The sequence below is a fragment of the Salvelinus alpinus genome, chromosome 22 (genome assembly GCF_045679555.1).
Source record: "Salvelinus alpinus chromosome 22, SLU_Salpinus.1, whole genome shotgun sequence".
NCBI classification, from domain to species: domain Eukaryota; kingdom Metazoa; phylum Chordata; class Actinopteri; order Salmoniformes; family Salmonidae; genus Salvelinus; species Salvelinus alpinus.
The window spans coordinates 40,453,612-40,480,301 of record NC_092107.1 but is presented as its reverse complement, the minus strand read 5'-3'; the positions used below and the strand labels follow the sequence as shown (position 1 = coordinate 40,480,301).

At 45.9% G+C, this 26,690-nt stretch overlaps 1 protein-coding gene across 1 annotated transcript in view; it reads right to left on the bottom strand.

Moving 5' to 3' along the window:
* Nucleotides 1–2,098: 2,098 nt before the first annotated feature.
* Nucleotides 2,099–26,690, bottom strand: part of LOC139549527 (ras-related protein Rab-38-like) — a 51,003-nt gene continuing 26,411 nt past the window's right edge. Inside the window, exons 2-3 of the mRNA XM_071360113.1 lie at nt 23,713–23,993; nt 2,099–5,486 (exon numbers count right to left, since the gene is read on the bottom strand). Coding sequence (XP_071216214.1) covers nt 5,334–5,486; nt 23,713–23,993 — 434 coding nt within the window. The 3' untranslated portion in view covers nt 2,099–5,333. The remainder of the gene's footprint in view (nt 5,487–23,712; nt 23,994–26,690) is intronic.

Here is a 26,690-nt window from a genome sequence, read left to right as displayed (position 1 = left end):
CCGCCTAACCTCCAATAGATGGCCGCAAAAATGAAATTTGACCATTACTGACCTATGGTCGTCCATTACCGTGGTAAAAACTACACTGAGAACAAAGTGGAGATTCAGTCTATATGCACTACAATATTACATGTATCACAGTAACAACAAGGCAAATGACCTGTTTTCCCTTATGAAAGTATGGTCAATGGACACAACTGTGTAACGGCTTAGGTTGGGTTGCACTAGCTGTCCAGCTTCTCTCATAGTCCTCCCATGTATGAGCACATGATGAACTAGGGTGGCACGGATTTCATCTGAGATTACTTGTCTTTGTTGTTGTTGTTGTTGTCCTCTTCCTCTCTGTTGTCTTGCAACTTCGGGCATTGTTAGGATCCATTGTTCAAAAGCACATGGACATGCCTCCAGGCCCTATTTATTGATACTGCAATTCTGATTGGTGTGTTAAAAACTTCTTAGGGCTACGCGGACTTCCGGTGAAACTGGAGGGCGCACAAATCAAATAAATAATCATAAAGATTATGGATAGTCAACATTTAGGTACATATAAGTGTCTTATATCGGCTGAAAGCTTAAATTCTTGTTAATCTAACTGCACTGTCCGATGTACAGTAGCTATTACAGCAAAAACATGCCATGCGATTGTTTGAGGACTCATTCAACATGCAGAGAAAGGAATCCGAAAATCTACCCCTAAACTTTGTTTCAACAAGTCAAAATATGTTTCTATTCATTCCTCAGATACCCTAAAATGTAATCAAACTATAGTATTTCTTACAGAAAGAAGTATGTTCAATAGGAAAATAAATTTTAGCAGGGGCGTACTGTCTTCATGGCGCACGCAAACACGAATTTCCAAGACTGTGTCTCTGTACTAAAACGGATATTTCTTATTCGTTTTTGAAGTTACAAGCCTGAAACATTGAACAAAGACTGCTGACACCCTGTGGAAGCCATAGGAATTGCATCCAGGGAGCCAGGGAGCTATTTTCAATATGACCTTTTACTTGCCTTTCTAAGAGGATGGTCTCTCAACAAACCAAACAAATCAGGTTGGTTTTTCTTAGGATTTTCTCCTACCATATCTATTGTGTTATATTCTCCTAAATTATTTTAACATTTCTACAAACTTCAAAGTGTTTTATTTCCAATGGTACCAATTACATGCATATCCTGGCTTCGGGGCCTGAGCTACAGGCAGTTTACTTTGGGCACGTCATTCAGGCGGAAATGGAGAAAAAAGGGGCCTAGCCCTAATTAACAATTTTGAGGCTTAGTGTTTGCACCTGGAGAAAGGTGTGCTATTTCAGTTGAGTTTGTGATGACTTGAGTTAATTATATTGAGAGCATGTGTTTGCTGAATGAGTATATAGTGCAATGATTGATTTATTTGGCCACTTTTGTGTAAAGTTTTGCAGAAAGTGTTTTGAATATTGAAACTTGTGGAAACAGGTGAATAGTGTTTATGGTTATGGGAAATATGTGTGTTTTTGGGAATGACGTAAGGGTATGGGTTTTTGTGCTACAGGAACCAGTTTTTGTGTTTAAGTAATTGAGAAAAACTATAACAGCTAGGTTACCTGCTGCCCATAAGGGAGAATAAGGAAACAGGGAAAGAGGATGTTTGGAAGGAGACGGCGAGGCTGGGATTTAGACTGGGATGCATTGTAGTGAATGGTAATGTTTGAGATGTGAGCCTAATTCCGTGCCACAGGGAAGGAATCTGTTTTTCCTGAATCCAATAACAGTGATCCAAGGGGCTTGGGAATGTTTGGAGTTCTGAGTGAACCAATCAAACAGCAGGGTTTACAACGCATACTGCTTCATCCTGTTACCGCTCTCTTTGTTTCTCTCTCTGTCACGCACGCACGCACGCACGCACGCACGCACGCACGCACGCACGCACGCACGCACGCACGCACGCACGCACGCACGCACGCACGCACGCACGCACACACACACACATATATATATATATATATATATATAAGAAAATGCATACACACACAAATATACACATGCACATACACACGCACACTCAGAGAGCTCTAACACAGTGAGTCTCAAGTTAACACACAACAGGAAGTTGACACAATCATCTGAAAAGCTATGGTTTATTCAAAGCATAATCTCTAAAAGTGAATATGAATCTGCTATTACAACCTGGCTACATAGGAATGTACAGTTGATATCTCTCTATTCATCTAATATTCAAATACATTACAGAATGATCACAATACAACATTCATTAGAAGTTGATAAATACAACAAAATGTTGAGGTGGTCACATGATGAGCTGTGTTGCAATTTATTTAAACACCATATTTAAGATGAAACTGAATAAAAACAAGACACATTCTCCGTTATAAAAGCAACAGCCCATGGATATTTCACTAACAGCTGTAACACACTGAGAACATAATGTACCATGAACATAACACCAGCGCCATAAGAAATAGTTAACAGATTATTACAACAATACTAAGTAGAGAATGTGTATAAAGTCCACTGTTGAGTGGACAGAGAGTGGACGGGCAGGGAAGTACTGTACTGGTGGACTGGCAGGGAAGAACTGTACTGGTGGACTGGCAAGGAAGAACTGTACTGGTGGACTGGCAGGGAAGTACTGTACTGGTGGACTGGCAGGGAAGAACTGTACTGGTGGACTGGCAGGGAAGTACTGTACTGGTGGACTGGCAGGGAAGAACTGTACTGGTGGACTGGCAGGGAAGAACTGTACTGGTGGACTGGCAGGGAAGAACTGTACTGGTGGACTGGCAGGGAAGAACTGTACTGGTGGACTGGCAGGGAAGAACTGTACTGGTGGACTGGCAGGGAAGAACTGTACTGGTGGACTGGCAGGGAAAAACTGTACTGGTGGACGGGCAGGGAAGAACTGTACTGGTGGACTGGCAGGGAAGAACTGTACTGGTGGACTGGCAGGGAAGAACTGTACTGGTGGGCTGGCAGGGAAGAACTGTACTGGTGGACTGGCAGGGAAGTACTGTACTGGTGGACTGGCAAGGAAGTACTGTACTAGTGGACTGGCAGGGAAGTACTGTACTGGTGGACTGGCAGGGAAGAACTGTACTGGTGGACTGGCAGGGAAGAACTGTACTGGTGGACTGGCAGGGAAGTACTGTACTGGTGGACTGGCAGGGAAGTACTGTACTGGTAGACTGGCAGGGAAGAACTGTACTAGTGGACGGGCAGGGAAGTACTGTACTGGTGGACTGGCAGGGAAGAACTGTACTGGTGGACTGGCAGGGAAGAACTGTACTGGTGGACTGGCAGGGAAGTACTGTACTGGTGGACTGGCAGGGAAGAACTGTACTGGTGGACTGGCAGGGAAGAACTGTACTGGTGGACTGGCAGGGAAGAACTGTACTGGTGGACTGGCAGGGAAGTACTGTACTGGTGGACTGGCAGGGAAGTACTGTACTGGTGGACTGGCAAGGAAGTACTGTACTGAACAGAGAATGGACGGGCAGGGTAGTACTCTACTGTGTTACAGACTCTGTGGTAAAGCCTTGTAAATGTGATTGGTTAAATGTGGGAAACATGGGAGTTGTAGTCAGGGAAGAAGAGACAACAGAGAGAGAAAGAGAGAGATGCAGAGGAAGAGGTGATGGATAAAGGGAGAGAGAAATAAAGAGAGAAAGAAGGACGGATATATTGGGGCGAATCATTTAACAGAAGTAGCTAACCCAGAGCTGCGAAGTGTGTGTGTCTTCGTTAGCTCTGTCTCCATGGTTACACAGACAAGGCTCCGAGTCGCCTTGAAGGTGACCTTGTCTCTGATAAAAACCCACAGGCACAAATAAACGCACACTTACACAAACACACAAACACACACAGCACACAATGCTGCTGAGAGGAGGACGGCTCATTATAATGGCTGGAATGGAGTAAATGGAATGGTATCAAACACATGGAATACATGGAAACCATGGAAAACACGTGTTGGAAGTGTTCCATACCATTCCATTGATTCTGTTCCAGTCATTACCACAAGCCCATCCTCCCCAATTAAGGTGCCACCAACCTCCTGTGACACACACACACTGCACACTAACAAGAGGAGAAACTTTTTGCACCTCAGAGACTATCTTGCACTGACTCACCACACATCGAATCCAATCCACGTGCGCACGCACACACGCACGCACGTACAATATTCGTGCTACAGTGTTGAGGGAGCTAGCGGGTAAGCATTTCACTGCACCTTTTATACTTGCTGTAAACTGTGTGACCAATAACATGTGATGTTTTATATGATTTGGAAGAGGAGGGAGAGCTCCTACACGCTTCCTGGATTCTCCCCAACAATACAAAAATACTTCTCATGTCCAGTTTACACATGCAGGAGGCCAGTGGAATGGATTACTGTTGTTCGCATTCTGTCCACATCTGGGAGGAGTGTGTAGTGGTGGAGGAGTGTGTAGTGGTGGTGGAGGAGTGTGTAGTGGTGGAGGAGTGTGTAGCAGTGGTGGGGGAGTGTGTAGTGGTGGGGGAGTGTGTAGTAGTGGTGGAGGAGTGTGTAGTGGTGGAGGAGTGTGTAGCAGTGGTGGGGGAGTGTGTAGTGGTGGGGGAGTGTGTGTAGTGGTGGGGGAGTGTGTAGTGGTGGAGGAGTGTGTAGTAGTGGTGGAGGAGTGTGTAGTGGTGGGGGAGCGTGTAGTGGTGGAGGAGTGTGTCGTGGTGGAGGAGTGTGTCGTGGTGGAGGAGTGTGTCGTGGTGGAGGAGTGTGTAGTGGTGGAGGAGTGTGTCGTGGTGGAGGAGTGTGTCGTGGTGGATGAGTGTGTAGTGGTGGATGAGTGTGTAGTGCTGGAGGACTGTGTAGGGGTGGAGGACTGTGTAGTGGTGGAGGAGTGTGTAGTGGTGGAGGCGTGTGTAGTGGTGGAGGAGTGTGTAGTAGTGGTGGAGGAGTGTGTAGTAGTGGTGGAGGAGTGTGTAGTAGTGGTGGAGGAGTATGTAGTAGTGGTGGAGGAGCGTGTAGTGGTGGAGGAGTGTGTCGTGGTAGAGGAGTGTGTAGTGGTGGAGGAGTGTGTCGTGGTGGAGGAGTGTGTAGTGGTGGAGGAGTGTGTAGTGGTGGAGGAGTGTGTAGTGGTGAAGGAGTGTGTCGTGGTGGAGGAGTGTGTAGTGGTGGGGGAGTGTGTCGTGGTGGAGGAGTGTGTCGTGGTGGAGGAGTGTGTCGTGGTGGAGGAGTGTGTCGTGGTGGAGGAGTGTGTCGTGGTGGAGGAGTGTGTCGTGGTGGAGGAGTGTGTAGTGGTGGAGGAGTGTGTAGTGGTGGAGGAGTGTGTAGTGGTGGAGGAGTGTGTAGTGGTGGAGGTATTCTACGATTTGAAACAGGAAGAGCAGGTCCCGCCCCTGCCAGAGTTTAATTGGGGGGAGATGGTGTCAGGAACTTCTGATTGGAGAAAATCATTCTCGTTGGCGATGATGTGCTTCACCAGACAGTTAGCTGCTTCATCTATATTAATATTCTCCTAGAAAGAGAGAGAGAGAGAGAGAGAGAGAGAGAGAGAGAGAGAGAGAGAGAGAGAGGAAAAAACAATAAATTAATTTTATTGTGTATTTTTGTGGCTGTGAGTGTATTTTTGTGTATTTTTGTGGCTGTGAGTGTATTTTTGTGTATGTTTTTCTATTTTTGTGGCTGTGAGTGTATTCTTGTGGATGTGAGTGTATTGTTGTGTATTTTTGTGGCTGTGAGTGTTTTTTGTGTGGCTGTGAGTGTATTGTTGTGGCTGTAAGTGTATGCCTCTTCAGTAGTATCAGTGTGACGTTTTGACACACACACACACACACACACTGAGGCACAGAACGACACATACACACTCACTCATGGGTTGATGTGCAGTGACACATCTGCATCTTCTACCTATTGCAACTGTTTGATAATGAGACTAAAACATACATCCCCACGTTAATATGTTGGTGTGGTTTCTGTAACGAAGCCTTCAGGGGTTGAGGTGAACTATGGGTTCAAGTCAGGAGAGGACAGGGTCAGTGATCACTAATGAGAAGTTAATGAGAGGGAGAACATTAAGACAGGGATAAAAGTCTACAGTCTGATTTTAGAACATTTCAAGCCTCCAACAGCTGCTTCGCCAGCGAGACACACACACACACACACACACACACACACACACACACACACACACACACACACACACACACACACACACACACACACACACACACACACACACACACACACACAGTCTTCCTCAGACCATGGGGTGAGTTGGGCAGCAGAATTAATTAGTTGAATATTGAATCTTCATGAGGTCCTTTATCAGCTTGCTCAGCAGGATGTGACATAGTGTAGTCTACAGCAGACTTCCTCTCTAATAACATCTTACATTACCACACAGACAGAGAGAGAGAGAGCGTGAGAGAGACAGAGAGAGAGAGAGACAGAGAGAGAGAGAGACAGAGAGAGACATCCTTTATACTCTTGTAATAGGCTTATATCACCACAAATAATACAGACATATAAAAATAAAACACCATTCAGAATGGGTTCATGTAACAGAGGGGGCCTTTATCTAAAAGCAGGCACATGACAGGTCCACACACACACACCTCAAAGCACACACATCTCAAAGCACACACACACGTATCAAAGCACACACACACACACATCTCAAAGTTCTTTCTAAAAAAATCAGTCATTTGCGTTTCCACTAAGACGTGAAGAGAAACACGTAGTTATGGAGTCTTCAGGGAGATGGACCTGACAACCCAGCCACTGGAAGGCTCAAGAACTTGTCTTAATGTTCTGCACACCACTCTCTACACCACTGTCTATAACACTCCATACACCACTCTCTATAGCACTGTCTATAACACTCCATACACCACTCTCTATAGCACTGTCTATAGCACTGTCTAAAGCACTCCATACACCACTGTCTATAGCCCTCCATACACAACTCCATACACCACTCTCTATAGCACTGTCTATAACACTCCATACACCACTCTCTATAGCACTGTCTATAACACTCCATACACCACTCCATACACCACTCTCTACACCACTGTCCATAGCACTCCATACACCACTCTCTACACCACTGTCTATAACACTCCATACACCACTCTCTATAGCACTGTCTATAACACTCCATACACCACTCTCTATAGCACTGTCTATAACACTCCATACACCACTCTCTATAGCACTGTCTATAACACTCCATACACCACTCTCTACAGCACTGTCTATAACACTCCATACACCACTCTCTACAGCACTCCATACACCACTCCATACACCACTGTCAATAACACTCCATACACCACTCTCTACACCACTGTCTATAACACTCCACACACCACTCCATACACCACTGTCTATAACACTCCATACACCACTCTCTACACCACTGGCTATAGCACACCATACAACACTCTCTACACCACTGTCTATAACACGCCATACACTACTCCATACACCACTGTCCATAGCACTCCATACACCACTCTCTATAGCACTCCATACACCACTCTCTACAGCACTCTCTATAGCAATCCATGCACCACTCTCTACACCACTGTCTATAGCACTCCATACACCACTCTCTACACCACTGTCTATAACACTCCATACACCACTCTCTACACCACTGTCTATAACACTCCATAAACCACTCCATACACCACTCTCTATAGCACTCTCTACACCACTGTCCATAGCACTCCATACACCACTCTCTACACCACTGTCCATAGCACTCCATACACCACTCTCTATAGCACTCCATACACCACTCTCTACACCACTGGCCATAGCACTCCATACACCACTCTCTACACCACTGTCTATAACACTCCATACACCACTGTCCATAGCATTCCATACACCACTCTCTACACCACTGTCTATAACACTCCATACACCACTCCATACACCACTGTCTATAACACTCCATACACCACTGTCTATAGCACTCCATACACCACAGTCTATAGCACTCCATACACCACTGCCTATAGCCCTCCATACACCACTCTCTACACCACTGTCTATAACACTCCATACACCACTCCATACACCACTCTCTACACCACTATAACACTCCATACACCACTATCTACAGCACTCCACACACCACTCTCTACACCACTCTCTATAGCACTCCATACACCACTCTCTACACCACTCTCTATAACACTCCATACACCACTCCATACACCACTGTCCATAGCACTCCATACACCACTCTCTACACCACTGTCTATAACACTCCATAGACCACTCCATACACCACTGACTATAACACTCCATACACCACTGTCTATAGCACTCCATACACCACAGTCTATAGCACTCCATACACCACTGGCTATAGCCCTCCATACACCACTCTCTACACCACTGTCTATAACACTCCATACACAACTGTCTACACCACTCCATACACCACTGTCTATAGCCCTCCATACACCACTCTCTACACCACTGTCTATAACACTCCAGACACCACTGTCGATAACACTCCATACACCACTCTCTACACCACTGTCTATAACACTCAATACACCACTCTCTACAGCACTCTACACACCACTCTCTACACCACTGTCTATAGCACTCCATACACCACTCTCTACACCACTCTCTACACCACTCTCTACACCACTCTCTATAGCACTCCATACACCACTCTCTATAGCACTCCATACACCACTGTCCATAGCACTCCATACACCACTCTCTACACCACTCTCTATAGCACTCCATACACCACTCTCTACACCACTGGCCATAGCACTCCATACACCACTCTCTACACCACTGTCTATAACACTCCATACACCACTGTCCATAGCATTCCATACACCACTCTCTACACCACTGTCTATAACACTCCATACACCACTCCATACACCACTGTCTATAACACTCCATACACCACTGTCTATAGCACTCCATACACCACAGTCTATAGCACTCCATACACCACTGCCTATAGCCCTCCATACACCACTCTCTACACCACTGTCTATAACACTCCATACACCACTCCATACACCACTGTCTATAACACTCCATACACCACTCTCTACACCACTGTCTATAACACTCCATACACCACTATCTACAGCACTCCACACACCACTCTCTACACCACTCTCTATAGCACTCCATACACCACTCTCTATAACACTCCATACACCACTCCATACACCACTGTCCATAGCACTCCATACACCACTGTCTATAACACTCCATACACCACTCCATACACCACTGACTATAACACTCCATACACCACTGTCTATAGCACTCCATACACCACAGTCTATAGCACTCCATACACCACTGGCTATAGCCCTCCATACACCACTCTCTACACCGCTGTCTATAACACTCCATACACAACTGTCTATAACACTCCATACACCACTCCATACACCACTGTCTATAGCCCTCCATACACCACTCTCTACACCACTGTCTATAACACTCCATACACCACTGTCTATAACACTCCATACACCACTCTCTACACCACTGTCTATAACACTCAATACACCACTCTCTACAGCACTCTACACACCACTCTCTACACCACTGTCTATAGCACTCCATACACCACTCTCTACACCACTGTCCATAGCACTCCATACACCACTCTCTACACCACTCTCTACACCACTCTCTATAGCACTCCATACACCACTCTCTATAGCACTCCATACACCACTGTCTATAGCACTCCATACACCACTCTATATAGCACTCCATACACAAACTCCATACACCACTGTCTATAGCACTCCATACACCACTGTCTATAACACTCCATACACCACTCCATACACCACTCTCTATAGCACTCCATACACAAACTCCATACACCACTGTCTATAGCACTCCATACACCACTCTCTATAGCACTCCATACACCACTCTCTATAGCACTCCATACACCACTCCATACACCACTCTCTATAGCACTCCATACACCACTGTCTATAGCACTCCATACACAACTCCATACACCACTCTCTATAGCACTCCATACACCACTCTCTATAGCACTGCATACACCACTCTATATAGCACTCCATACACCACTCCATACACCACTCTCTATAGCACTCCATACACCACTGTCTATAGCACTCCATACACAACTACATACACCACTCTCTATAGCACTCCATACACCACTCTCTATAGCACTGCATACACCACTCTCTATAGCACTCCATACACCACTGTCTATAGCACTCCATACACAACTCCATACACCACTCTCTATAGCACTCCATACACCACTCCATACACCACTGTCTATAGCGCTCTCTACAGCACTCCATACACCAGCAGCACTCTATAACACTCTCTACAGCACTCTCTACAGCACTCTCTACAGCACTCTCTACATCACTCTCTACACCACTCTCTACATCACTCTACACCACTCTCTACACCACTCTTTACAGCACTCTCTACACCACTCTACACCACTCTCTACATTTCTCTACATCACTCTCTACAGCACTCTCTACAGCACTCTCTACAGCACTCTTTACATCACTCTTTACATCACTCTCTACAGCACTCTCTACAGCACTCTCTACAGCACTCTCTACATCACTCTACACCACTCTCTACACCACTCTCTACAGCACTCTCTATAGCACTCCATACACCACTCTCTACACCACTCTCTATAACACTCCATACACCACTCCATACACCACTGTCTATAACACTCCATACACCACTCTCTACACCACTGTCTATAACACTCCATACACCACTCTCTACAGCACTCCATACACCACTCCATACACCACTGTCAATAACACTCCATACACCACTCTCTACACCACTGTCTATAACACTCCACACACCACTCCATACACCACTGTCTATAACACTGCATACACCACTCTCTACACCACTGTCTATAGCACACCATACAACACTCTCTACACCACTGTCTATAACACGCCATACACTACTCCATACACCACTCTCTATAGCACTCCATACACCACTCTCTACACCACTGTCCATAGCACTCCATACACCACTCTCTACACCACTCTCTATAGCACTCCATACACCACTCTCTACAGCACTCTCTATAGCACTCCATACACCACTCTCTACACCACTGTCTATAGCACTCCACACACCACTCTCTACACCACTGTCTATAACACTCCATACACCACTGTCTATAACACTCCATAAACCACTCCATACACCACTCTCTATATCACTCTCTACACCACTGTCCATAGCACTCCATACACCACTCTCTACACCACTGTCCATAGCACTCCATACACCACTCTCTATAGCACTCTCTACACCACTCTCTATAGCACTCCATACACCACTCTCTACACCACTGTCCATAGCACTCCATACACCACTCTCTACACCACTGTCTATAACACTCCATACACCACTCCATACACCACTGTCTATAACACTCCATACACCACTGTCTATAGCACTCCATACACCACAGTCTATAGCACTCCATACACCACTGTCTATAGCCCTCCATACACAACTCTCTACACCACTGTCTATAACACTCCATACACCACTCCATACACCACTGTCTATAACACTCCATACACCACTCTCTACACCACTGTCTATAACACTCCACACACCACTCTCTACACCACTCTCTATAGCACTCCATACACCACTCTCTACACCACTCTCTATAACACTCCATACACCACTCCATACACCACTGTCCATAGCACTCCATACACCACTCTCTACACCACTGTCTATAACACTCCATACACCACTCCACACACCACTGACTATAACACTCCATACACCACTGTCTATAGCACTCCATACACCACAGTCTATAGCACTCCATACACCACTGTCTATAGCCCTCCATACACCACTCTCTACACCACTGTCTATAAAACTCCATACACAACTGTCTATAACACTCCATACACCACTCCATTAACCACTGTCTATAGCCCTCCATACACCACTCTCTACACCACTGTCTATAACACTCCATACACCACTGTCTATAACACTCCATACACCACTCTCTACACCACTGTCTATAACACTCCATACACCACTCTCTACAGCACTCCACACACCACTCTCTACACCACTGTCTATAGCACTCCATACACCACTCTCTACACCACTGTCCATAGCACTCCATACACCACTCTCTACACCACTCTCTATAGCACTCCATACAACACTCTCTATAACACTCCATACACCACTGTCTATAGCACTCCATACACCACTCTATATAGCACTGTCTATAGCACTCCATACACCACTGTCTATAACACTCCATACACCACTCTCTACAGCACTCCATACACCACTCCATACACCACTGTCAATAACACTCCATACACCACTCTCTACACCACTGTCTATAACACTCCACACACCACTCCATACACCACTGTCTATAACACTCCATACACCACTCTCTACACCACTGGCTATAGCACACCATACAACACTCTCTACACCACTGTCTATAACACGCCATACACTACTCCATACACCACTGTCCATAGCACTCCATACACCACTCTCTACACCACTCTCTATAGCACTCCATACACCACTCTCTATAGCAATCCATGCACCACTCTCTACACCACTGTCTATAGCACTCCATACACCACTCTCTACACCACTGTCTATAACACTCCATACACCACTCTCTACACCACTGTCTATAACACTCCATAAACCACTCCATACACCACTCTCTATAGCACTCTCTACACCACTGTCCATAGCACTCTATACACCACTCTCTACACCACTGTCCATAGCACTCCATACACCACTCTCTACACCACTCTCTATAGCACTCCATACACCACTCTCTACACCACTGGCCATAGCACTCCATACACCACTCTCTACACCACTGTCTATAACACTCCATACACCACTGTCCATAGCATTCCATACACCACTCTCTACACCACTGTCTATAACACTCCATACACCACTCCATACACCACTGTCTATAACACTCCATACACCACTGTCTATAGCACTCCATACACCACAGTCTATAGCACTCCATACACCACTGCCTATAGCCCTCCATACACCACTCTCTACACCACTGTCTATAACACTCCATACACCACTCCATACACCACTGTCTATAACACTCCATACACCACTCTCTACACCACTGTCTATAACACTCCATACACCACTATCTACAGCACTCCACACACCACTCTCTATAGCACTCCATACACCACTCTCTACACCACTCTCTATAACACTCCATACACCACTCCATACACCACTGTCCATAGCACTCCATACACCACTCTCTACACCACTGTCTATAACACTCCATACACCACTCCATACACCACTGACTATAACACTCCATACACCACTGTCTATAGCACTCCATACACCACAGTCTATAGCACTCCATACACCACTGTCTATAGCCCTCCATACACCACTCTCTACACCACTGTCTATAACACTCCATACACAACTGTCTATAACACTCCATACACCACTCCATACACCACTGTCTATAGCCCTCCATACACCACTCTCTACACCACTGTCTATAACACTCCATACACCACTGTCTATAACACTCCATACACCACTCTCTACACCACTGTCTATAACACTCAATACACCACTCTCTACAGCACTCTACACACCACTCTCTACACCACTGTCTATAGCACTCCATACACCACTCTCTACACCACTGTCCATAGCACTCCATACACCACTCTCTACACCACTCTCTACACCACTCTCTATAGCACTCCATACACCACTCTCTATAGCACTCCATACACCACTGTCTATAGCACTCCATACACCACTCTATATAGCACTGTCTATAGCACTCCATACACCACTGTCTATAACACTCCATACACCACTCCATACACCACTCTCTATAGCACTCCATACACAAACTCCATACACCACTGTCTATAGCACTCCATACACCACTCTCTATAGCACTCCATACACCACTCCATACACCACTCTCTATAGCACTCCATACACCACTGTCTATAGCACTCCATACACAACTCCATACACCACTCTCTATAGCACTCCATACACCACTCTCTATAGCACTGCATACACCACTCTATATAGCACTCCATACACCACTCTCTATAGCACTCCATACACCACTGTCTATAGCACTCCATACACAACTACATACACCACTCTCTATAGCACTCCATACACCACTCTCTATAGCACTGCATACACCACTCTCTATAGCACTCCATACAACACTGTCTATAGCACTCCATACACAACTCCATACACCACTCTCTATAGCACTCCATACACCACTCCATACACCACTGTCTATAGCGCTCTCTACAGCACTCCATACACCAGCAGCACTCTATAACACTCTCTACAGCACTCTATAACACTCTCTACAGCACTCTCTACAGCACTCTCTACACCACTCTCTACACCACTCTCTACACCACTCTTTACATCACTCTACACCACTCTCTACACCACTCTTTACAGCACTCTCTACACCACTCTACACCACTCTCTACATTTCTCTACATCACTCTCTACAGCACTCTCTACAGCACTCTCTACACCACTCTCTACATTTCTCTACATCACTCTCTACAGCACTCTCTACAGCACTCTCTACAGCACTCTCTACAGCACTCTCTACAGCACTCTCTACAGCACTCTCTACATCACTCTTTACATCACTCTCTACAGCACTCTCTACAGCACTCTCTACATCACTCTCTACATCACTCTCTACATCACTCTACACCACTTTCTACACCACTCTCTACACCACTCTCTATAGCACTCCATACACCACTCTCTACACCACTGTCTATAACACTCCATACACCACTCTCTACACCACTGTCTATAACACTCCATACACCACTCTCTACAGCACTCCATACACCACTCCATACACCACTGTCAATAACACTCCATACATCACTCTCTACACCACTGTCTATAACACTCCACACACCACTCCATACACCACTGTCTATAACACTGCATACACCACTCTCTACACCACTGTCTATAGCACACCATACAACACTCTCTACACCACTGTCTATAACACGCCATACACTACTCCATACACCACTCTCTATAGCACTCCATACACCACTCTCTACACCACTGTCCATAGCACTCCATACACCACTCTCTACACCACTCTCTATAGCACTCCATACACCACTCTCTACAGCACTCTCTATAGCACTCCATACACCACTCTCTACACCACTGTCTATAGCACTCCACACACCACTCTCTACAACACTCCATACACCACTCTCTACACCACTGTCTATAACACTCCATAAACCACTCCATACACCACTCTCTATATCACTCTCTATATCACTCTCTACACCACTGTCCATAGCACTCCATACACCACTCTCTACACCACTCTCTACACCACTCTCTATAGCACTCCATACACCACTCTCTACACCACTGTCCATAGCACTCCATACACCACTCTCTACACCACTGTCTATAACACTCCATACACCACTGTCCATAGCATTCCATACACCACTGTCTATAACACTCCATACACCACTCCATACACCACTGTCTATAACACTCCATACACCACTGTCTATAGCACTCCATACACCACAGTCTATAGCACTCCATACACCACTGTCTATAGCCCTCCATACACAACTCTCTACACCACTGTCTATAACACTCCATACACCACTCCATACACCACTGTCGATAACACTCCATACACCACTCTCTACACCACTGTCTATAACACTCCATACACCACTCTCTACAGCACTCCACACACCACTCTCTACACCACTCTCTATAGCACTCCATACACCACTCTCTACACCACTCTCTATAACACTCCATACACCACTCCATACACCACTGTCCATAGCACTCCATACACCACTCTCTACACCACTGTCTATAACACTCCATACACCACTCCACACACCACTGACTATAACACTCCATACACCACTGTCTATAGCACTCCATACACCACAGTCTATAGCACTCCATACACCACTGTCTATAGCCCTCCATACACCACTCTCTACACCACTGTCTATAAAACTCCATACACAACTGTCTATAACACTCCATACACCACTGTCTATAGCCCTCCATACACCACTCTCTACACCACTGTCTATAACACTCCATACACCACTGTCTATAACACTCCATACACCACTCTCTACACCACTGTCTATAACACTCCATACACCACTCTCTACAGCACTCCACACACCACTCTCTACACCACTGTCTATAGCACTCCATACACCACTCTCTACACCACTGTCCATAGCACTCCATACACCACTCTCTACACCACTCTCTACACCACTCTCTATAGCACTCCATACAACACTCTCTATAACACTCCATACACCACTCCATACACCACTGTCTATAGCACTCCATACACCACTCTATATAGCACTGTCTATAGCACTCCATACACCACTGTCTATAACACTCCATACACCACTCCATACACCACTCTCTATAGCACTCCATACACCACTCTCTATAGCACTGTCTATAGCACTCCATACACCACTCTCTATAGCACTCCATACACCACTCTCTATAGCACTCCATACACCACTGTCTATAGCACTCCATACACCACTCCATACACCACTGTCTATAGCACTCCAATCACCACTCTATATAGCACTGTCTATAGCACTCCATACACCACTGTCTATAACACTCCATACACCACTCTCTATAGCACTCCATACACAAACTCCATACACCACTGTCTATAGCACTCCATACACCACTCTCTATAGCACTGTCTATAGCACTCCATACACCACTCTCTATAGCACTCCATACACCACTCCATACACCACTCTCTATAGCACTCCATACACCACTGTCTATAGCACTCCATACACAACTCCATACACCACTCCATACACCACTGTCTATAGCACTCCAATCACCACTCTATATAGCACTGTCTATAGCACTCCATACACCACTGTCTATAACACTCCATACACCACTCTCTATAGCACTCCATACACAAACTCCATACACCACTGTCTATAGCACTCCATACACCACTCTCTATAGCACTGTCTATAGCACTCCATACACCACTCTCTATAGCACTCCATACACCACTCCATACACCACTCTCTATAGCACTCCATACACCACTGTCTATAGCACTCCATACACAACTCCATACACGACTCTCTATAGCACTCTCTACACCACTCTCTATAGCACTCCATACACCACTCCATACACCACTCTCTATAGCACTCCATACACCACTGTCTATAGCACTCCATACACAACTCCATACACCACTCTCTATGGCACTCCATACACCACTCCATACACCACTGTCTATAGCGCTCTCTACAGCACTCCATACACCAGCAGCACTCTATAACACTCTCTACAGCACTCTCTACAGCACTCTATAACACTCTCTACAGCACTCTCTACACCACTCTACACCACTCTCTACACCACTCTCTACACCACTCTCTACACCACTCTCTACAGCACTCTCTACATCACTCTACACCACTCTCTACACCACTCTTTACAGCACTCTCTACATCACTCTCTACCACTCTCTACACCACTCTACATCACTCTCTACATCACTCTCTACAGCACTCTCTACAGCACTCTCTACAGCACTCGTTACATCACTCGTTACATCACTCTCTACACCACTCTCTACACCACTCTCTATAGCACTCCATACACCACTCTCTACACCACTCTCTATAACACTCCATACACTACTCCATACACCACTGTCTATAACACTCCATACACCACTCTCTACACCACTGTCTATAACACTCCATACACCACTCTCTACAGCACTCCACACACCACTCTCTACACCACTGTCTATAGCACTCCATACACCACTCTCTACACCACTGTCCATAGCACTCCATACACCACTCTCTACACCACTCTCTAGACCACTCTCTATAGCACTCCATATACCACTCTCTATAACACTCCATACACCACTCTCTACAGCACTCCACACACCACTCTCTACACCACTGTCCATAGCACTCCATACACCACTCTCTACACCACTCTCTATAGCACTCCATACACCACTCTCTACACCACTGTCCATAGCACTCCATACACCACTCTCTACACCACTGTCTATAACACTCCATACACCACTGTCCATAGCATTCCATACACCACTGTCTATAACACTCCATACACCACTCCATACACCACTGTCTATAACACTCCATACACCACTGTCTATAGCACTCCATACACCACAGTCTATAGCACTCCATACACCACTGTCTATAGCCCTCCATACACCACTCTCTACACCACTGTCTATAACACTCCATACACCACTCCATACACCACTGTCTATAACACTCCATACACCACTCTCTACACCACTGTCTATAACACTCCATACACCACTCTCTACAGCACTCCACACACCACTCTCTACACCACTCTCTATAGCACTCCATACACCACTCTCTACACCACTCTCTATAACACTCCATACACCACTCCATACACCACTGTCCATAGCACTCCATACACCACTCTCTACACCACTGTCTATAACACTCCATACACCACTCCATACACCACTGACTATAACACTCCATACACCACTGTCTATAGCACTCCATACACCACAGTCTATAGCACTCCATACACCACTGTCTATAGCCCTCCATACACCACTCTCTACACCACTGTCTATAACACTCCATACACAACTGTCTATAACACTCCATACACCACTCCATACACCACTGTCTATAGCCCTCCATACACCACTGTCTATAACACTCCATACACCACTGTCTATAACACTCCATACACCACTCTCTACACCACTGTCTATAACACTCCATACACCACTCTCTACAGCACTCCACACACCACTCTCTACACCACTGTCTATAGCACTCCATACACCACTCTCTACACCACTGTCCATAGCACTCCATACACCACTCTCTACACCACTCTCTACACCACTCTCTATAGCACTCCATACACCACTCTCTACACCACTCTCTATAACACTCCATACACCACTCCATACACCACTGTCTATAGCACTCCATACACCACTCTATATAGCACTGTCTATAGCACTCCATACACCACTGTCTATAACACTCCATACAACACTCTCTATAGCACTCCATACACAAACTCCATACACCACTGTCTATAGCACTCCATACACCACTCTCTATAGCACTCCATACACCACTCTCTATAGCACTCCATACACCACTCCATACACCACTCTCTATAGCACTCCATACACCAATGTCTATAGCACTCCATACACAACTCCATACACCACTCCATACACCACTGTCTATAGCACTCCATACACCACTCTATATAGCACTGTCTATAGCACTCCATACACCACTGTCTATAACACTCCATACACCACTCCATACACCACTCTCTATAGCACTCCATACACAAACTCCATACACCACTGTCTATAGCACTCCATACACCACTCTCTATAACACTGTCTATAGCACTCCATACACCACTCTCTATAGCACTCCATACACCACTCCATACACCACTCTCTATAGCACTCCATACACCACTGTCTATAGCACTCCATACACAACTCCATACACCACTCTCTATAGCACTCCATACACCACTCTCTATAGCACTCCATACACCACTCCATACACCACTCTCTATAGCACTCCATACACCACTGTCTATAGCACTCCATACACAACTCCATACACCACTCTCTATAGCACTCCATACACCACTCCATACACCACTGTCTATAGCGCTCTCTACAGCACTCCATACACCAGCAGCACTCTATAACACTCTCTACAGCACTCTATAACACTCTCTACAGCACTCTCTACAGCACTCTCTACATCACTCTCTACAGCACTCTCTACAGCACTCTCTACAGCACTCTCTACAGCACACTCTACACCACTCTACACACCACTCTCTACATCACTCTACACCACTCTCGAAACCACTCTCGAAACCACTCTTTAACGGCACTCTACACCACTCTCTACAGCACTCTCTACAGCACTCTTTACATCACTCTCTACAGCACGCTCTACATCACTCTCTACATCACTCTCTACACCACTCTCTACACCACTCTACATCACTCTCTACATCACTCTTTACAGCACACTCTACATCACTCTCTACACCACTCTACACCACTCTACATCACTCTCTACATCACTCTCTACATCACTCTTTACAGCACACTCTACATCACTCTATATCACTCTTTGCATCACTCTCTACATCACTCTCTACATCATTCTCTAGATCTCTCTACATCACGCTTTACAGCACACTCTACATCACTCTATATCACTCTTTACACCACTCTCTATAGCACTCCATACACCACTCTCTATAACACTCCATACACCACTCCATACACCACTGTCTATAGCACTCCATACACCACTCTATATAGCACTGTCTATAGCACTCCATACACCACTGTCTATAACACTCCATACACCACTCCATACACCACTCTCTATAGCACTCCATACACAAACTCCATACCACCACTGTCTATAGCACTCCATACACCACTCTCTATAGCACTGTCTGTAGCACTCCATACACCACTCTCTATAGCACTCCATACACCACTCCATACATCACTCTCTATAGCACTCCATACACCACTGTCTATAGCACTCCATACACAACGCCATACACCACTCTCTATAGCACTCCATACACCACTCTCTATAGCACTCCATACACCACTACATACACCACTCTCTATAGCACTCCATACACCACTGTCTATAGCACTCCATACACAACTCCATACACCACTCTTTATAGCACTCCATACACCACTCCATACACCACTGTCTATAGCGCTCTCTACAGCACTCCATACACCAGCAGCACTCTATAACACTCTCTACAGCACTCTATAACACTCTCTACAGCACTCTATAACACTCTCTACAGCACTCTCTACAGCACTCTCTACATCACTCTCTACAGCACTCTCTACAGCACTCTCTACACCACTCTCTACACCACTCTCTACACCACTCTTTACAGCACTCTCTACATCACGCTTTACAGCACACTCTACATCACTCTTTACACCACTCTCTATAGCACTCCATACACCACTCTCTATAACACTCCATACACCACTGTCTATAACACTCCATACACCACTCTCTATAGCACTCCATACACAAACTCCATACCACCACTGTCTATAGCACTCCATACACCACTCTCTATAGCACTGTCTATAGCACTCCATACACCACTCTCTATAGCACTCCATACACCACTCCATACACCACTCTCTATAGCACTCCATACACCACTGTCTATAGCACTCCATACACAACTCCATACACCACTCTCTATAGCACTCCATACACCACTCTCTATAGCACTCCATACACCACTCCATACACCACTCTCTATAGCACTCCATACACCACTGTCTATAGCACTCCATACACAACTCCATACACCACTCTCTATAGCACTCCATACACCACTCCATACACCACTGTCTATAGCGCTCTCTACAGCACTCCATACACCAGCAGCACTCTATAACACTCTCTACAGCACTCTATAACACTCTCTACAGCACTCTATAACACTCTCTACAGCACTCTCTACAGCACTCTCTACACCACTCTCTACACCACTCTCTACACCACTCTCTACACCACTCTCTACAGCACTCTCTACAGCACTCTCTACACCACTCTTTACAGCACTCTCTACAGCACTCTACACCACTCTCTACACCACTCTACATCACTCTCTACATCACTCTCTACAGCACTCTTTACAGCACTCTTTACATAACTCTCTACAGCACTCTCTACATCACTCTCTACATCACTCTCTACATCACTCTACACCACTCTCTACACCACTCTCTACATCACTCTCTACATCTCTCTACATCACTCTTTACAGCACACTCTACATCACTCTTTACATCACTCTCTACACCACTCTACACCACTCTACACCACTCTACATCACTCTCTACATCACTCTTTACAGCACACTCTACATCACTCTATATCACTCTTTACATCGCTCTCTACATCACTCTTTACAGCACACTCTACATCACTCTATATCACTCTTTACACCACTCTCTACACCACTCTACATCACTCTCTACATCTCTCTACATCACTCTTTACAGCACACTCTACATCACTCTACACCACTCTCTACACCACTCTCTACACCACTCTACATCACTCTCTACACCACTCTACATCACTCTCTACATCACTCTCTACATCTCTCTACAGCACACTCTACATCACTCTATATCACTCTTTACATCACTCTCTACAGCACTCTATATCACTCTCTACATCACTCTATATCACTCTCTACATCACTCTTTACAGCACCCTTCACATCACTCTTTACATCACTTTCTACATCACTTTCTATATCACTCTCTACATCACTCTCTACATCACTCTCTACATCACTCTTTACAGCACCCTTTACATCACTCTCTACATCACTTTCTACATCACTCTCTACATCACTCTCTACATCACTCTCTACAGCACTCTCTACAGCACTCTCTACAGCACTCTCTACATCACTCTCTATCACTGACTTGTATTTGAGTGAAGAGGCTGAATGCTTCATGTGGTTCCATTTCCAGTGCATCCATTCCAAAGAGGTGTCTCCTCATTTCTGCCCTCTCCCTCATCCACTCGTCCATCCAACTGGATAGGTGAAAGTATATGTAGAACTAACTTCTGGAGTGAACAAAGGCAGTCAGAAAGGGACAACTTTTCAGAAATAAAATGCAGCTCATAAATCTGGTAACCCGCGGTAACGACCTTTCACCTTCTTCTGACTCTCGGAATGTAGAGCTCCACTGGCACACGGTGTTTCTGGGACAGGAGAGTGGTGTGTTTGATCCAACTGATTGTGCTCACTTTCAGTTCATTTGTGTTGGACGAGTGGATGAGGGAAATTCCAGAGCTGTACAAGGTGCCATGACTCCATAGCATGTGTGCAAGCTGGGGCTGTACACCGTTTATACCGTATACCGGGGTATTTCAATACTATTTTCAAACATTTAAAAATGTAAAAAAAATTGTGTGAGGTTGCGTGCTAAATGATCTCCAGCTCCGGGCTCCAGCTATGCATCGTGTTGCTAACTTGGTAGCTAAGTGGCTAGATGTCAACATCAAGCTTCTTGGTTACAGCAGAATCATTCAATCCCCTCCTGAATCAAGATCCATGTTTCCTAAATAGTTTTTTGCGTAAATTCTTTGTATTTTTATATAATAATAATAGCTCCACTGTCTGTGCACTTCCGGTAATACCGTATACCGCGGTATGGTACAGAAATGGATTGAACATCTGGACACCACCCAACTCTACCTGTGAGTGTGTGTGTCAGTGTGTTAATAATATGTATGGAGGTGTGAGTGTGTGGAGGTTTGGTAAGACATTCACATGAAACTGCGTCCGCCCGCGTGTGTGTGTGTGTGTGTGTGTGTGTGTGTGTGTGTGTGTGTGTGTGTGTGTGTGTGTCTGTGTGTTCTCACCTTGGCAGAGGTCTCGTACCATCCCACAAAGCCGTTCTCCTGACAGAATTTCTCCATCTGAATCCCATTGTTGGTCAGCACGTCCTGCCCCTGGTCGCACTTATTAGCCAATAGCACAGCGGCCACATTTTTCCCATTGGCCAGTGTGAGTTTAGAGTCCAGGTCCTCCTTCCACTTGGTGACGGCCTCGAAGGAGGAAGGCCGTGTCATGTCAAACACGATGAACGCCCCCATGGCCTCACGGTAGTAGACCCGGGTCATGTTCCCAAACCGCTCCTGACCTGACACACACACACAGTATTGTTAGTTAGTACTGATAGCAGTAGACCCGGGTCATGTTCCCAAACCGCTCCTGACCTGACACACACACAGTATTGTTAGTTAGTACTGATAGCAGTAGACCCAGGTCATGTTCCCAAACCGCTCCTGACCTGACACACACACAGTATTGTTAGTTAGTACTGATAGCAGTAGACCCGGGTCATGTTCCCAAACCGCTCCTGACCTGACACACACACAGTATTGTTAGTTAGTACTGATAGCAGTAGACCCGGGTCATGTTCCCAAACCGCTCCTGACCTGACACACACACAGTATTGTTAGTTAGTACTGATAGCAGTAGACCCGGGTCATGTTCCCAAACCGCTCCTGACCTGACACACACACAGTATTGTTAGTTAGTACTGATAGCAGTAGCAGGACTAAACGCTATACCTTGGCCTTGTGATAAAACATGTGTCTTGTTGCCACACCACCCCTGACCCTAATACCATATCATAAGCCCTGGTAACACCACTGAGATGAAGGTTCCTTTAGGCTGTTAACAACCATTTGCCTCAGGGCAAAGAGTCGACTACACAGTCCCGGTCACAGTCCTGGTCACAGTCGTAGAGGGTCACATTCATTAATCAAGCCCGGTAAAATACGACAACGTGGACAGACAGGGTACATCTCACTCCACACGTAGATCAAATATACAGTACCAGTCAAAAGTTTGGCACACCTACTCATTCAAGGGTTTTTCTTTATTTTTACATTGCAGAATAATAGTGAAGACATCAAAACTATTAAATAACACATATGGCAAAGTGTTAAGCAAATCAAAATATATTTTATATTTGAGATTCTTCAAAGTATCCACCCTTTGCTTTGATGACAGCTTTGCACACTGTGCATTCTCTCAACCAGCTTCAATGTTTTTCCAACAGTCTTGAAGTACTTCCCACATATGCTGAGCACTTGTTGGCTGCTTTTCCTTCCCTCTGCGGTCCAACTCATCACAAACCATCTCAATTGGGTTGAGGTCAGGTGATTGTGGAGGCCAGGTCATCTGATACAGCACTCCATCACTCTCCTTCATGGTCAAATAGCCCTTACACAGCCTGGAGGTGTGTTGGGTCATTGTTCCGTTGTAAAACAAATGATAGACCCACTAAGCGCAAATCAGATGGGATGGTGTATCACTGCAGAATGCTGTTGTAGCCATGTTGGTTAAGAATTCTGAAATACATCACAGACAGAGTCACCAGCAAAGCGCCCCCACATCATAACACCTCCTCCTCCATGCCTCACGGTGGGAACCACACATGCGGAGATCATCCGTTCACCTACTCTGTCTCTCACAAAGATACGGCATTTGGAACCAATAATCGCAAATTTGGACTCATCAGACCAAAGGACAGATTTCCACCATGTCCATTGCTCGTGTTTCTTGGCCCAAGCAAATCTTTCCTTCTCATTGATGTCCTTTAGTAGTGGTTTCTTTGCAGCAATTCGACCATGAAGGCCTGATTCACGCAGTCTCCTCTGAACAGTTGATGTTGAAATGTATCTGTTACTTGAACTCTGAGAAGCATTTATTTGGGCTGCAATTTCTGAGGCTGGTAACTCTAATGAACTTATCCTCTGCAGCAGAGGTAACTCTGGGTCTTCCTTTCCTCTGGCGGTCCTCATGAGAGCCAGTTTCATCATAGCACTTGATGGTTTTTGCAACTGTACTTGAAGAAACTTTCAAAGTTCTTGAAATGTTCTGGATTGACTGACCTTCATGTCTTAAAGTAATGATGGACTGTCGTTTCTCTTTGCTTATTTGAGCTGTTCTTGCCATAATATGGACTTGGTCTTTTACCAAACAGGGCCATCTTCTGTATACCACCTCTACCTTGTCACAACACAACTGATTGGCTCAAACGCATTAAGGAAAGAAATTCCATAAATTAACTTTGAACAAGGCACACCTGTTAATTTAAATGCATTCCAGGTGACTACCTCATGAAGAGAGAGAGGGAGAAAGAGAGGGAGAAGGAGAGAGAAAGAGGTAGACCACCAGAGAAAGAGGGAGCCCACCAGAGAGTGAGGGAGCCCACCAGAGAGAGAGAGAAAGAGGGAGACCACCAGAGAGAGAGAGCCCAGCAGAGAGAGAGAGAGCCCACCAGAGAGAGAGAGAGCCCACCAGAGAGAGAGAGAGCCCACCAGAGAGAGAGGGAGCCCACCAGAGAGAGAGGGAGCCCACCAGAGAGAGAGGGAGCCCACCAGAGAGAGAGGGAGCCCACCAGAGAGAGAGGGAGCCCACCAGAGAGAGAGAGAGCCCACCAGAGAGAAAGAGAGCCCACCAGAGAGAGAGAAAGAGGGATACCACCAGAGAGAGAGGGAGCCCACCAGAGAAAGAGGGAGACCACCAGAGAGAGAGAGCCCAGCAGAGAGAGAGAGAGCCCACCAGAGAGAGAGAGAGCCCACCAGAGAGAGAGAGAGCCCACCAGAGAGAGAGGGAGCCCACCAGAGAGAGAGGGAGCCCACCAGAGAGTGAGGGAGCCCACCAGAGAGAGAGGGAGCCCACCAGAGAGTGAGGGAGCCCACCAGAGAGAGAGGGAGCCCACCAGAGAGAGAGGGAGCCCACCAGAGAGAGAGAGAGCCCACCAGAGAGAAAGAGAGCCCACCAGAGAGAGAGAAAGAGGGATACCACCAGAGAGAGAGGGAGC